The sequence below is a fragment of the Erinaceus europaeus genome, chromosome 22 (assembly GCF_950295315.1).
Source record: "Erinaceus europaeus chromosome 22, mEriEur2.1, whole genome shotgun sequence".
NCBI classification, from domain to species: domain Eukaryota; kingdom Metazoa; phylum Chordata; class Mammalia; order Eulipotyphla; family Erinaceidae; genus Erinaceus; species Erinaceus europaeus.
In genome coordinates, this window is record NC_080183.1 from 7,456,096 (window position 1) to 7,472,174 (window position 16,079).

At 44.1% G+C, this 16,079-nt stretch overlaps 1 protein-coding gene across 4 annotated transcripts in view; it reads left to right on the top strand.

The window, feature by feature from the left end:
• The window catches only part of EFCAB11 (EF-hand calcium binding domain 11), a 151,919-nt gene that overhangs the window by 108,893 nt on the left and 26,947 nt on the right, over positions 1–16,079 (top strand). Inside the window, exon 6 of one of the 4 annotated variants that reach the window (XM_060181237.1) lies at positions 8,391–8,448. The exons of the other annotated variants lie outside the window; for them this stretch is intronic. Within the exon in view, the coding sequence (XP_060037220.1) occupies positions 8,391–8,394 (4 nt within the window). The 3' untranslated portion in view covers positions 8,395–8,448. Of the gene's footprint in view, positions 1–8,390; positions 8,449–16,079 lie in introns of those variants that run through there. 4 annotated transcript variants of the gene reach the window in all.

Here is a 16,079-nt window from a genome sequence, read left to right on the forward strand (position 1 = left end):
AATGGCGGGGCATTTACTTGTCCTTCCTAAAATTGTGCTATCTGTGTTAAAATGCAATAGATTTGCTGTTATTTTTAAGTGAAAAACTCATTTTATATTTGTGATTAGTAGTGATTATAAAATTACAGTGTATAGTGTCATAGCACACCCACCGCCAAAGTTCTGTGTCCTACCATCCATGCTCTAACCAAAGATAACCATAGTTCTCACAGTCTTAGAAATAGCTTGCTCACTTCTGCTTTTTTCTTTTGCAAATTCATGTGCATCAGTTCTCTAAACTCTAGTTGTCTTTCATCTCATTACTTATTGTGCTAAGCACAATCTCCTCCAGTTCCATGCCTTTTGCCCCAAAGGAAACAGTGTCATCTTTTTGATTGCAGAGTAGTTTTCCATGGAGTGAAGATCCCATAATTTCTTTATCCAGTCATCTGTCAATGGGCATTTAGGTTGCTTCTATTCTTTGGCTGCTGTGAATAATGCAGCTGTGAACACAGAGGTGCATGTGTCCCTCTGAATCAGTGTTTGAGTGTCCTTTGGATAAATGCCTTGGGGGTGGTTTTGCTGGATCATAAGGGAACTTCATTGGTGTTTGTTGTAGGACTCTCCACAGTCTTTCAAAGGGGCTGCACCAGTTGGCATTCCCACCGGCAGTGGAGCAAAGTCTCTTGTTTTCCACAACCAACACCTATCATTTCCTGCTTTGTTGATGTAGGCCATTCTCACAGGTGTTTCTATTATGGTAAATATCAACAGACAGATACAAGTTCTTTAGAGTTCTCATTAAAAAAGAAAAACTCGTGGCGTAAAGCGTAAGGACTGGCGTAAGGATCCTGGTTCGAGCCCCTGGCTCCCCACCTCCAGGGGAGTTAATGGTGGTGAAGCAGGTCTGCAGGTGTCTGTCTTTCTCTCCCCCTCTCTGTCTTCCCCTCCTCTCTCCATTTCTCTCTGTCCTACCCAACAGTGACATCAACAACAACAATACTAACTACAAGAACAATGAAAAAAAAAAAAGCAACAAGGGCAACAAAAGGGAAAATAAATAAATAGATAAATATAAAAAAATTAAAAAATTTTTTTTTCATTGTTGTATCAGGGAAGGAAGTCAGGGCTTCTACATGAGTGAAGCCGTCTCTGCAGCCCAACCTTGTTATTGTCGCTGTTGTTGGGAGTGGTGATGCTGGGGCTCCACTGCTCTGGGCTGAATGCTTTCCCTCCCCTCTTTCAGATAGAAAGCAAGAGACAGGGAGTCGGGCGGTGGCGCAGTGGGTTAAGCGCACATGGCGCAAAACGCAGGGACCGGCGTAAGGATCCCGGTTCCAGCCCCCGGCTCCCCACCTGCAGGGGAGTCGCTTCACGGGCGGTGAAGCAGGTCTGCAGGTGTCTATCTTTCTCTCCCCTCTCTCTCTGTCTTCCCCTCCTCTCTCCATTTCTCTCTGTCCTATCCAACAACAAAAAAAAGCAACGTCAACAATGGCAATAATAACTGCAATGAGGCTGCAACAACTAGGGCAACAAAAAAGGAGGAAAAATGGCCTCCAGGAGCGGTGGATTCATGGTGCAGGCACCGAGCCCAGCAATAACCCTGGAGGAAAAAAAAAAATAAAGCAAGAGACAGGGAGGCAGAGGGAGAGAAAGAAAGCCACTTGAGCACCAAAGCTCCCCCCAGTATGGTAGGGGGTAGGCTTGAACTTGGATCACATGCATGCCAAAGTAACCGGCCTGATTTTTATTCATCGTTAGTGCTATGTGGCTCCCATAGACTGGGGATTGAACCCAGGCTGCAGGCATGATAAAACTTTGTCTGCTGAACCATCTGCTGGACTCTAGAATCCTTGATTTTTATTTTTTTATTTATTTTATTTTATTTATTTATTCCCTTTGTTGCCCTTGTTGTTTTATTGTTGTAGTTATTATTGTTGTTGTCGTTGTTGGATAGGACAGAGAGAAATGGAGAGAGGAGGGGAAGACAGAGAGGGGGAGAGAAAGATAGACACCTGCACACCTGCTTCACCGCCTGTGAAGCGACTCCCCTGCAGGTGGGGAGCCGGGGCTCAAACCGAGATCCTCATGCCGGTCCTTGTGCTTTGTGCCACCTGCGCTTAACCCGCTGCACTACAGCCCGACTCCCAGAGTCCTTGATGTTTAAGAGTGAAAAGTGAGGTCTGTGGTGGCACACATGGCAGAGAATACTTGCTACAATGCTTAAGGACCCAGGTTTGAGCTCTTGGTCCCTGCCTGCAGGGGGAAAGCTTCATGTGTGGTGAAGCAGTGTTGTAAGAGTCTCTTTCTCCCTCTCTCTCCTCTTGATTTCTCTATCAAATAAACAAACAAACATTTTAAGAGTGAAAAGGAATCCTGAAGCCAGAAAGTTTGAGAACCACAGGCCATATACCCATAGAATGCCTCCAGTCTGTATTGGCGTGGACTAGAATTGTGCTGGCCCTGCCCAGAGAGCTAACAGTTGCTGACTGTGAGGATGGTGACTCCCAGAGTGTACTGAGTGTAGTGGACGAAGCCTCAGGTGAGATGTAGCATATTGCAGGGGCACCTGTCCTGTGGTTGCGTCAAAAAGGCTTCCCTACATGTGAGGAATTAATGTCTTTGCTGATTCTTGAAGGATGAGTTAGTGAGGTACGGAGAAGCAATTGACCACTTCAAATATGTACAAAGGCTCTCATGTGAGAAATCATGACTTCATTGCAAAAGTAAGCAGAGACATGAAAGCAGACTGGAAGGCAGTGATAAGGGGGTTTTGTGTGATTAGGAGTGAGGGCCTCTTAGGGGGAAAATGGGGGGGTCCTTAAGGGATTAAATGTAGGGGAGTGGTACAAGCTTGTATTCTAGGGAGAACTCTTTGGTGGTATAGAATGGCTTTCTGGAGGCTAGGAGACCTGCTAGAGGTAATGTGATGTCAAATAGAGGAAGAAGAGGGTGTGGGAGACATATGGGTATCCTGAAGAGGTGTAAGTGTGGAGAAGTTTACACAGGCAGGTAAACAGAGGGGGTGTGGTTATAGAGGGGAAAGGCAGGCATCATTATTGACTCTCTAGCTCTCAGATTTAGCCCTTGGAAGCAGTGATAATGTTCACTGGCAGAGGCACATGTGAGATACAGGTTTAAGAAGGTACAGATTGGATTCCATTAGGGGCACCTCTGACCTATCCAAGAGCCAATGTTTTGTCAGCATTTGGATGTTTGATTCAGGGGTTGAACAGGAAGACAGGTCTCAGGGACACTAACTTGAGACTTACCAGCTTTAAAATGAATGGTGACATCGGCACAGGAACTGAAGCCAGAGGCTGGGTGAGATGCCTTAGGGAGGACTTAACCAGGATGAACATACTTATGCCTCTGAAGAACCATGGGATAAGCAGGGGAGAAAAAAGATGATGGGGGTCAGGCGGTGGCGCAGCGGGTTAAGCGCATGTGGCGCAAAGCGCAGGGACCGGCGTAAGGATCCCGGTTCGAGCCCCCGGCTCCCCACCTGCAGGGGAGTCACTTCACAGGCTTCGGTGAAGCAGGTCTGCAGGTGTCTATCTTTCTCTCCCCCTCTGTCTTCCCCTCCTCTCTCCATTTCTCTCTGTCCTATCCAACAACGAATTGCATCAACAAGGGCAATAATAATAACCACAACGAAGCTACAACAAGGGCAACAAAAGGGGGGAAAAATGGCCTCCAGGAGCGGTGGATTCATGGTGCAGGCACCGAGCCCCAGCAATAACCCTGGAGGAGGAAAAAAAAAAGATGATGCAGAGATGATGGAAAGAGGTGCCTAGAGAAAGATTAGAGACACCCCAGAGACCATCTGCACATTGACAGTGAAGGGCTAGAATTCCAAGATGGAAGGAGAGATCAGTGGTGACCATTGCTGTCAAGTTCACAAAAGAGGGCTAGGAAAGTCTTTGCAGCTTAACAACAAAGAAGTCATTTCCAGAGTAGTTTCATGGAGTGTTTAGCTACAGTGACTTAAAGACTAGGAAGAGGAAAAAGACAGGAGAGGCCATGGGAGGGGCAGAGGGAAAGAGAGATTGTATGAGAAAGAGGTAATAGTTTGACTGATTTGAGATTATATCCTCTGTAAAGGAATCCGAGCAAGAGTGAGAGTGAGAATAAGAGAGAGAGAGAGAGAGAGAGACAGACAGACAGACAGAGAGACTGATTTATTTAAATTAATAAAAGAAGGGGGAGATCAGCAGATTAAGAACACAAAAGACTCAGAAGGGTTGAGGAACTGTGGAAGCCACATTTCCCACAGAGAACCAAGCTGATGATGTGGGAGAGAGAATTCGACTAGAAATGGAAGTTCCATGGTGCTCAGTGGAAAGGTTTCAGAGGAGGACAACAGTAGGAGTTTGAATCAGAGGAAAAACACAGAACAGTACAAGAAAGGGAGAGAGAAAGAGAGAGAAGGAGCGGGAGAAAGGAGGCTGGAAGGCTCACCAGAGTGACCAAGCGGAACAGCCTAGAAAGGAGGCAGGAGTGTACTACAAGGATCGGCATCTTATTTCAGATGTCACTCATTTAATCACAGTATTTTAATTAATCAGTTAATTAACTAGATAGAGTAAAAGCAGAGACAAATTGGAAGGGAAGGGGAAGAGAAACAAAGAGGCATCTAGCGCTGTATCACCGCTTGTGAAGCTCCTCCCCCCTCAGCCCCCCCCCCATGGAGACAGATCGAATCTGGACCCTTGTGCATGACCATATATATACTCTACCAGGTGCACCACCACCTGGCCCCTGCCCGCAGCATTTGTATCTTTTAGCACAATGATGCATCTATTTTATGCCCTAAAAATGATTCTCAATAATAATGATCCCCCCCCCCCACACACACACACACGTACACCTAAACATCATTTTTTGGCCAATTCAAATTATCTTTCTGTGTTTCTGTTGTTTACTTTCATGTTCACCAGGTTAAAGCCTCAGTTATGCTACTGCCATTAAGAGTTCCCTGTGTAGACAAATCTATTCATTATGAGCACATTTATTGCTTCATTGAGCTGCCTATTTAAAATGCAGAGAACCACAAATTAAATGTAGTGCTTTTCCATTTTTTTTTTAAAGCAGATGAATGGGTACTATTTCTTTGAATACATCATGTTTGTCTTACATAATTAACAGTCCAACTTCATAGGCTAACAGATGCCAGTCCTTACTTGTTTGGCTATTTGTTCCTTATTGAGAAGGATGCTCCCAGCCCTGGCACTGCCCTGCTTTGCACCAGGGGGAGCGATAAGGCAGCCGTCACGGGAACAGTTTCTTTTGGGCACCAGCTAAGTGGTCAACGGTGTGGTTGCTCTCCCAAATCAATTTCTCCGAGGCTAATTATGCAAAGTATAAAACAATTGCTTTGTTGAAATGACAAAGGAAAATATGCCAGATAGCTGCTGTATGACATTAACCTACTTTTTCCAGATTCCAAATCTACAGCTCTCTACTGAGTGTCTGAGGTGTTTATGACTTTGGCACGTGTTCCAAGTCCATTATTTAATGATCTATTCTAATTGTTTTGGATTTCGATCATTGATCGATTGTGCTGAATATGGGTAAATCGGACCACTGTACACTGTTTAATGAAAAATGTTTGTGTACTGGGGAGACAGCATAATGGTTCTTCAAAAGATTCTCATGCCTGAGGCTCTTCTGAGCTCCCAGGTTCAATCCCCAGCACCATCATCAGCTAGAGCTGAGCAGTGCTCTGGCCTGCCTGTACCCGTCTCCGCTAGAAAATAATATTAAAAAAAAAAAAAAGAAAAATCTTCAGCTGGTGGTTAGTGGATCTGGTCTGGAGGTCAGAGTTTACTTATTTTGGTGACACAGGGACCTAATGCATGCGAAGTCCCACTGTTCTCGAGCTTACATCTTCATTCAGGTAGAGGGATACATAGAGGGAGAGACACCACAGCTTCAGACCTTCACCCTGGTACTGCCATCCTCGCCTTAATTTTCTCTCCTTGTATCTTATAGTTGTCTGTTTAATTTTTCTTTGTTTCTTTCGCCATATTTTGCTTTGTCTCTATACTGGGGGCCTGGGGGACTTTCCCAGTTCTTCCAGTATATTAGAGGTCCCTCCCTCCCTCCCTCTCTCTCTCTGAAAGAATTTCCAACTTGCCACTTACTTTTTCATTCTAAGGTTTTCAAGTGGTTTCATTTTTTGTATCATCTTTATTTATTGGATAGAGACGGTCAGAAATCGAGAGAGAAGGGAGAGAGAGAGAGAGAGGGAAAGGGAAAGGGGAGGGAGAGGGAGAGGGAGAAGGAGAAGGAGGAGAGGGAGAGAGGGAGAGGGAGAGGGAAAGAGGGAGAGGGAGAGGGAGAAGGAGAAGGAGAGGGAAAGAGGGAGAGGGAGAGGGGGAGGGAGGGAAAGAGGGAGAGAGAGAGAGAGAGAGAGAGAGGGAGAGAGAGGAGAGAGACTGACTGACCTGCAACACTGCTTCATCACTTGCAAAGTCTCCTCCCTGCAGGTGGGGATCTGGTGCTCAAACCCGGGTCCTTGTACATTGTAACGTGTGCTCAGCCAGGTGCGCCGCCACCTGGCCTCTTGATTTCATTTCTACCTTTCATCTCACTGTCAGGCTTTACAATGCTGTGTGTAAGCTATGACCCTCTGCATTAGGACAAATTTGAGGCTTTTAAATGTCTTTGTCAGGCATTTCTTTGCGAGGTAGTTTCTAGGAGGTGAACTGTCTCCTCCTTTTGGCTGCCTTTAGTCTGGGTGCATATCTGTGTGCAGGTTGCTTTCTTCTTGAAACTTAACTTCTCTGTGGGTTTGCTCTTCAAGTTCTCTCTTGAGGGGTGTTTCTGAGATCTCCTCACAAGTTCCCTAGCTCTGAGATGCATCATGAGTTAAGCATGGTTTGGGAATCCGATGGCAAGGGAGCAACTATTTCCGTGCCTGCATGCAGTGTGGGCTGAGATGTGAGTAGAGTAGAGGCAGCTGACCTTCACTGAAAGAAAGCAAGAAATCTCATCCCACTCCACCTCTGAGTTTTAGGGAAGTGGGTACATGGAATGGGATCTAAAAAGGTGTGTGTGGGGTGACCTCTAGGTGGGCAAATCTTGCCAGCCCTGCACACTCCTCATTCTATGAAGAGGAGGAATAGCCCAGGAAGGGCCAGAGCAGAGCCCTGTGAAACACAGGTCTCTGGGCAGGTTGATTTCTTTCATGATCCAGTACTGGCCCCATTACACTGGATCTTCGAATTCATCTAGGCTTCTGTTCTTAGATTTTAAACCTCTTTGGAGGCTCTTCTTTCCCTGTGTAATCTGGAGTCCTTGGTCCATCCCACACTCAGCAATGCCCCCAACTCCATAGCCGCCTCCTCCTTCCATCACTCCTACCTGCCATACCTCCACCTTGGATCAGCCCAACTTTCCACCTTCCTCCTGGCATGAACTTACCTTGTCCTGTGCCTGCAGTGGACACGGTATAGGCAGCAGTCACATGCCCATCCCAGTTGTGCCTACATGCCACCGGGCCTCTTCCTCAGCCTCCCACTCAGCTCTTTGCTTGGACTTAAGTACCACCCTCTTCTCTGCCACTCTCAGCAGAAGACCTTGCCCCTCGCTTCTCTAAGGAAGGAGAAGTCATCAAAGCAACACCGCCTTCTCCGGTCTGTACACTGTTGATGACAGGGAGGACGAGGAAGCAGAAAGGAGGATGAGGCTGGTATTTCCCAGCTCCAACCCCTGGCCTGCCACCGCTGCCCTTCCTCTGGCCACAGTGGTCAAAGTGAAGTTCCCAAACCTCATCTCCTCAAGTCCTTCCACCATCTAGCTTCTGCCTCTTGCTGCTTCCTTGACCCTCACTGCCTCAGTTAGCTTCCCTCTCAGAGCTCTGCAGGAAGTTCTGGCCTCTCCTGTTTCTCACATCCAAATCCCTTGCAGTTCACGCTGGTCTGATTGCTGACCAGTGACTCCACTGAAACATGCTCACTGAGTTCAGGGTTTCTGCTCTGTCCCTCAAATGTCTCCTGCAGACTTCTGGCTCCAGCTGCTTCAGTTTTTATCCGTTACAGTCCCAGCAGCTGGCTGTAGAAGGTGTTCAATCAGTATCAAATCAGGTATGCAAATCAGATCACTGGCATCAAATCCGGGCAGCACACCCAGAAGTCTTTACAAGTTTAAGCAGGAAGGCACAAACTCTTTCTTTTTTCTTTTTTTTTTCTTTTTTGAGGGATACACATTTCCAATTATAAGTGATGTATTACTTATTGCAACTAGAGTCCACTGAGGGGGAAGCCATAATAGCTTATTTCAGAACTAATATCGCTATACGTTCACAACCGAAATAATGTAGCCGACTTATTAGAAATACAACAAAGAGATTACTTGGTGGCTGGCTCCCACACCGTCATTTCATTTTGTCCTGTATTTCTTGGCAGATAATCTAGAAGAGAAAAGGAAATAATTAAGACACACAGTGTTCCCCTAGACTAAATGCTTTCTGCTGTTCCAGGAAACCAATCTTAAAAGGCAATGTATGTTCCATGACTGTTGGAAACAGAACATTTTCAACATCTTTGTCCCCTAGAAACATCATATTAAACATTACGACCTCTTCCCCTCCATCCTATGTCTTCTCTTCAAGTTTCTGTAAGCTCCATATTCCACATACAGAACTTGAGGACCGGAACACCAGCCAAGGGGCCATAATTAGATCTCGGAACCCTTTGAGAAAAGAAAGCTGCAGTGAACTGCTTAGGGCTTTCTGTTCAGTGAGAGGAAGGCAGGCCACTTGAATGTAAAGCGTTCACTTGGTTATTCATTCATCTTCATTCAGCAATTATGTTAATCATCACTTAAAGTCTTAGAAAGGATCTCATGTCATGTATGGGAAGAGACTGTGTTAAAGGGACGTTGAGCGTATTTCTTTATTTTGTTAGTCCTTTACCTGCCAAGCTTTTCCTCCCCCACTCCTCCTCTTCAAACTGTGTCGGTCTGCAGGACCTATTTTGCATAGTCATGTGTGTCATACTGTTATGGTTTCATCTGTTCCTGTCACCGTTGCCTGACTAACAATCTATCATCTTATCTGTGTGACTCTATTTAAGTGGAGGGAAAACTCGGAGCAATCCAGGCTAAAAATGAATTGCCAAAATGAAATCAGAAATCAGGGTTCCCATTGCCCACCCACTAGGGCCATCCACATTTTACCTCTTAAGTATGAACTAAAAAAAGTAATGCTACAGCCCCTTTAGCTCTCAGTGACATAGCTAAGAAAACAAGTGTGACTAGGAGGGACAAGAATATCACTGGTTCTGTGTCCCTGATGCCTCATGTCTGTAGATTGGGGTTGGCCCGTGAGTTGTGATTGGCCCATGCCTGTATGGTATAGGTATTGAGAGAAAGCATTAGGAACATCTGTGTCGATCTGAGATTGTCCTAATGGCCAGGCTCACCACACTGAGCTCATGTCAGTGAACTAGGCAGAGACCACTACAGAGTTGACAGCGGAGATGGTGAATCTTGTGGCACAAGCTCTGTGCAGGACGTCAGTGTGTGTCGTAGGTTCTTAGTGGGAGGTGTGGTGGGTTTGTCAGGTCCTCAACAGGCATATAAAGCCCTCTGCACCACAACCCCATTGCACTGGGGAAGCTTTGGTGCTCTGGTGTCTTTTCCTCTCTTCATTTCTCTGTCTATGTCTCTCTCCTTCTGAAAGAATTCAGGCTTTAATATCATTAACTAGCATAAGTACTCATGATATTGATATATTCTACAATATGTTGACATATTGCCTGCTATCACTTATATGTAGCTAATATTACATAATATATAGATACTGTTACATATATAAGAAGTGATGTGATGATATTATTTATATTGACATTAGGTAACAAAGGGTTTAAATTTCATATTAGTTATTTTCACCTTCAGTTTACTGAAAGTAAAATAAGTTTCACTGGAGGTGTGCGTGTGAGAAAATACTTCCCATTCTGAATGTAGCAAGAACAGAAACTAAATGACAATGACAGAGGTGATTCTGAAGAGACAAAGACCCACAAGTCCATATTGGGCCCCCCAGGATGGTGACCCCTCACATACTGAGCTCAGAGTAGCTGCTGCTGACACGACATCCGACACCATAACACTTAGCAGTTGGCAGAGTGCACTGGTAGGGGGCTGGGTGGTGGTGCACCTGGTCAGGCACACACATTACCATGTGGAGGACTTGGGTTCGAGACCCCAGTCCCTACCTACAGGGGTGGAGCTTCACGAGTGGTAAAGCAAATACTGCAGATGTCTTTCTGTCTCTCCCCCCCCCTCAATTTTTCTCTGTCCTATCAAATAAAGAAAAAGGAAAAAATAGCTGCCAGGAGTGGAGGATTCATGGTGCAGGCACTGAGCCCCAGTGATGACCCTAGTGACAGTAAAAGAAAGAAAGTGCACTGGGTACTGGATGGTGGGACCTCTTAAAACTCACAGGGTATTTATTTACCAAAAAAATAAGTTCAAAACCACAAGCAGCTTTTGAAGGAAAGAATATTGGGTTCAGAAGATGGCTGAAGCAAACGTCCAGTGTATAGCATATAAGCACTGGGACTTTGGAGGGTGCTTACTAAGGAGCATTTCAGTCAGTGAAGACATTTCAGTTTGCCAGGTGCATGCACGCTTGTAGTCATTGGTGACAGATTATATCAAGTTGCAGATCCGCTGGCGATGTTGGGTGAATATGCAGCAAAGCAAACAGCTCCATTGCTGTCCCAGGGTCCCCAGAGCTCAGCAGGCTCAGGAGCTGGCTGATGATGTGGACGATAAGCCAAAGCCATTACAGCTAGTGGCATGCTTTCTTCCCCTTGCGACGTGACTGTTTTCACTCATATTCCTGTTTATGTGCCATTTGGAGATGATGGCAATGTGAAGAATGATTTGCTTTAACTTTGATGCTGACAAACACAGCTAAGTCTGGGCTATACACAGCCATCAGGGATTACTGGTCCACCTCAGAGACAGGCAGATTCCCTCTGCTGGAAGAAAGACAAAACAAAGCAAACAAACAAAAGATAACACCATGAAGGAAACGCAGCATCTTTTTTCTTTTCTTGTTTCCATGTAAAAGTTCCATTCAGGACTGGAAAGACAGCTAGCTCACTGGGCACGGTGTATGCCTTATCATGCCCACGACCCCGTTTGAACCGTAGCACTAGGAGGTGCTCTAGTAACAAAAGAAGCTTTAGTGCTGAGTTCCCCCCCACCAACCCTCCTGAATGAGCAAGTGACTCAGAATGATGAAGTCACACATACAGGAGGCCCCTGTATCTAGTACTGAATTTAAAAAAAAAAAAATTACTAGTTAGGTAAAGGCTAGTGGTTCATTTTCTTTTACATTTTGAAACTGTTGAGGCAGATCACAAACAACTATTACATGCTGATCTGTGATGGCAACAGGAGGACGAATATTCAAGACTGTTCTGTCTCTTTACATTACAAATCTTTTTTTAAATTTATTTATAAAAAGGAAACATTGACAAAAGCATAGGATAAGAGGGGTACAACTCCACACAATTCCCATCACCAGAACTCTGTATCCCATCCCCTCCCCTGGTAGCTTTTCTTATTCTTTAACCTTCTGGGAGTGTGGACCCAAGGTCATTGTGGGATGCAGAAGGTGGAAGGTCTGGCTTCTGTAATTGCTTCCCCGCTGAAGATGGGCGTTGACTGGTCGGTCCATACTCCCAGCCTGTCTCTCTCTTTCCCTAGTAGGGTGGGGCTCTGGGCAAGCGGAGCTCCAGGACATATTGGTGGGGTCATCTGTCCAGGGAAGTCTGGTTGGCATCATGCTGGCATCTGGAACCTGGTGGCTGAAAATAGAGTTAACATACAAAGCCAAACAAAGTGTTGACCAATCATGGACCTAAAGGCTGGAATAGTGCAGATGAAGAGTTGAAGGGTCCTCCATTTACGTCTCCCCAAGTCAGAAAATAGGTTGGTCCTGGCTCATTGAAGAGATTAACTGGACAAGCAGGATTCCTTATCCTTCAGTATCAAGGGAGAAATGGAAACATGTTTTTTCAATGACAGGTTAGATTAAAGGGCAAAAATGAGAGTGAAAATTTGGGAAAATGGAGTTTCTACAGAATACTGTGAGACGTGTCCTATAATTTAACAATTATCAAAGGCATAGGTGATGATCTTGATGCAGAACATCTTTCAAAAGTGATCATAAATCATGTTTAAATTTGATAAGGCATTTTGAATTTTATTTTCTATCAAAAGAAGATCACTGCCTGCCTAAAAAAATTCATGGGTCCAGAATCCGTTGCTTTCATCAGAAGGTAATTTAAATTTAACTGTAACTTACAGGATACATTGCTAGAACTGTCTTCTATTGAAGGATTGAAAGGACTTTGAAAACATAGTAACACTTTCTCCTTTTCAGAAGAAATTTAAAAATGAATAAACTGAGTTCACTGAAATTGCTTGAAAATCTCTTCTTCCATCTCATTCTGTAAGAATGATTTCTTTCCCACTATTATTACAATTCCGAGAGAGAGAGAGAGAGAGAGAGAGAGAGAGCAGTTGAGATGTACATTATGACCTACAGATCACCTTTTTGCCAGCCCTGCCTAAATCAGTCATTAAGCAAGAAGTCGACTTGTCACAGTGAAACGCTATTTTTATTTGTGATTTAATGATGCTTTACAAGACTAAAGGGCTACAGGGTGTAGTTCATACTGCACCCACCACCAGAGTTCTGTGTCACCCCCCATCTGCAATCTCTGTGGTCTCACAAAGTTTAAGAGACAGTTGCAATTTTATATTCCACAAATGAGCAAAACCATGTAGGCGGCACCTTTCACCTCCTTATTTTACTGAGCACAATCACCTGCAGGTTCATCCCATTAGTATTCTGTTGGATGTGGACACTTAGGTTGTCTTCATTCCTTGGCTACTGTGACTAGTGCAGCTATAAACACAAGAGTGTATCTCTGTCCCTTTGAAGTAGTGTTTTTTTGTCATTGGGATACATGCCTGAGAGTGGTATTGATGAGTAATAAGGTATTTCCATTTTTATTTGCTTGAGGACTCCACATACATGAGAACTGTATCAGCTTGACTTCTCACGATGTATCAGAGCTCCTTCTGCTTCATATCCTTGTCAACACTTGTCTTACTATTTTGTTCATGTAGGTCAGGGTGGGGAGCCTTTTTTTGTTGTTGTTGTTGCTGATATTTGTAACATCAGCGATGAGTCATATAAAATCATCACCTTAAGAATTAACACTTAAGATTGCTGCAAAAAAAAAAAAAAAGTTTGGGTTGCCTTGGCAAAACTAGATGAAATGATTTTAAAGAACCATCTACAGCCTACAGGCTGGGCATTCTGTACCCCTGAGTAAGGCCGTTTTCAGTTTCTGGGTAACTTTAAAAAATTTTTTAAATTTATAAAATGGAAATATTGACATGACCATAGGATAAGAGGGGTACAATTCCACACAATTCCCACCACCAGAACTCCCTATCCCATCCTCTCTCTTGAAAGCTTTCCTATTTTTTTTAACTTTATTTATAAAAGAGATATTGATAAGACCATAGGATAAGAGAATTATAATTCCATACAGTTCCCACAACCAGAGCCCCCTATCCCATCTGCCGCTACCCTGCTCTTGAAAGCTCTTCTCTGGGTGGGGGAGATAGCGTAATGGTTATGCAAACAGACTCTCATGCCTGAGGCTCCAAAGTCCCAGGTTCAATCCCCCACACCACCATAAACCAGAGCTGAGCAGGGCTCTGGTGTTTCTCTCTGTGTCTCTGTCTGCATCTTTCTCAAAAATAAAATCAATAAAATATTTTAAAAAAAAAAAAAAGAAAGAAAGAAAGCTCTTCTCTTCTTTCTCCCTCTGGGTGTATGGACTCAGGATCATTATGGGGTGAAGAAGGTAGCTCCTGTGATTGTTTCCCCACTGAACATGGGCGTCGGCAGGTGGATCCATACTCCCAGCCTGTCTTTCTTTTTCCCTAATGGGGCAGGGCTTTGGGGAGGCAGAGACATATTGGTGGGGTCATCTGCCCAGGGAAGTCACATTGGCATCATGGTAGCATCTAGAACCTGGTGGCTGAAAAAGAATTGTTGAATAATCATGAACCTAAAGGCAAGAATATTGCAGATGAAGATTTGGAGGTCTCCATTTTGGAAAAAGGTAGTAGGTCTATTTTAGGTGTATTCCAAGAGGCCCATGACTTTACCAGTTTTTACCTGAGCCTGACAGCTAACATGCAGGTATTGTCTGGGGAGATGGTGTCAGAGTTGGAAAAAGGACTAGAAATCTGGATCAGGGAAGAGAGTAGCTCTCAAATGTGGGAAAAGTGTATAAATATTGTTAACTGTAGACTCCATCGAATTGATCTGAGACCCATATTCAGCACAGGAGCCCGTGTAACCTCTGCATCCCTGTAGGTCTGAGCTCGCATTCGTGGCTAGGAACATTCCAGGCTGCACTGATTTCAGGACCCATATTCTTCAAGTGGTAGAGTATATTGCCCAACCTCCCTTTGGAGAATGGAACAGTCTCTAACATTGTTCCACATTGAGGGCAAGGTCCTGTAGGAGCCCACAAGGGGGTTCATTATGTTGTTCCTGATGGAGATGACCAGTGACAGTGGAAAGAGGGATCTGTTAGAGGTCTAGGCCCATAATGTCTGTGTGGAAATCCCAGGACTCCCTGACTAGGGCCCCAGGTGATGGGTTGGCCTGGTAGTGATCCAAGAGTTGTCATTAAAGTGTGCCGGTCTCTTGCCCTTTTGTAGTCCTTACTTTGTCTGACAAGGTTAGCTTTGGAGTGAAATAGGAAGTAGATGAGGAGGCTATTTAGGTCGAAGTAGAAACTATTTGATAAGGTACTTTATGGTGTCATTTTTAGGTATTTCTACTTGCTTGCTGCATTTATTGACTCACTGCAAACTATTGTGTGCTATTGCTTTATGGTATTTATTTTCCCCTAACTTATGGATACATGTGTACTTAAGCCCTATCTCATGGACCCTAGTCTATATCTAGGTTTTGAGGCTTTGTTAGGAAGAGCACCACCCAAAATGGAATTAAGTAGTCTTATGAGCTAGGAAAGGTCTCACCAGAGTAATGAAGCTGGAGGATTGACATTCCACACCTGATGTCTTTGGGACACAATCCAAAGTGAAACATGCTGACGTGATTGGTTGCACTGAATAGGTTGGGATCAGCAGATACAGTATTAATTGGTATGAATTAAGAGAAGCATGCAGGAAAGTAAACCCCATCCCAGAGGTTCCAGGACTGGGAGAAATACGGGTTTTGTAGAGAATGAGGCAGGTTCCTGCTGTTTTAGGGTTTAAGAAGGCAGTAGACTCTCTCTCTCTCTCTCTCTCTCTGTCCCTCTCTTTCCTTCTCCCTCTCTTAAAAAAAAGGAAAAGAAAAAAGAAGGCAATAGATAAATATTGCTATAGCAAAATTATTCGGCAATTGGGTTATTTTTGAAAATCCCATTGTTAGGATTTGCTGTATCATGCAAGATCTCACCATAATTTATGTCCTTTACTATTATTTACATATAGCTGTATCTTATAAAGTGCCTCTGGGTAACTTTTTATCCACGTAGGATTGTCTTTCAATTTGACTACTCCCATTTATCTACTTGTAATTTCATTTCTCTTGGCCAAGGGTTGAGTCTCTGTGTATGACTTTGATCTTAACACCCTGAACTGGTGCTTCACCAGTTTTCTTGTATGCACTTTCTAGTTTCACGTCTGGTATCCAGGTCTTTAATCCATTTTTAGCTGGTTTTTGGTTATGGTCTTAAGTGATGTTTCTGCTTCAATTTTCGATGTGGGATAGTGCAGTTTTTCCCCAATTATTGAAGGTAATACTTGCATTGAATGGTTTTGACTTCTTTGTCATATATTAACTGTCCATAGCTACATGGGTTTATTTTCTGTTCTTCTAGTGTGAGTGTCCATTGTTTCAATACAGAATTATTCAGTAACAATTTCAGTTAGTATTTTATTATAGTATAGACTGAGATACAGGAGTGTGATACATCCATTATTTTCTCAGAAGTGCTTTGTTTTTTTGTTTGTTTGTTTTCAGGTTCCATATG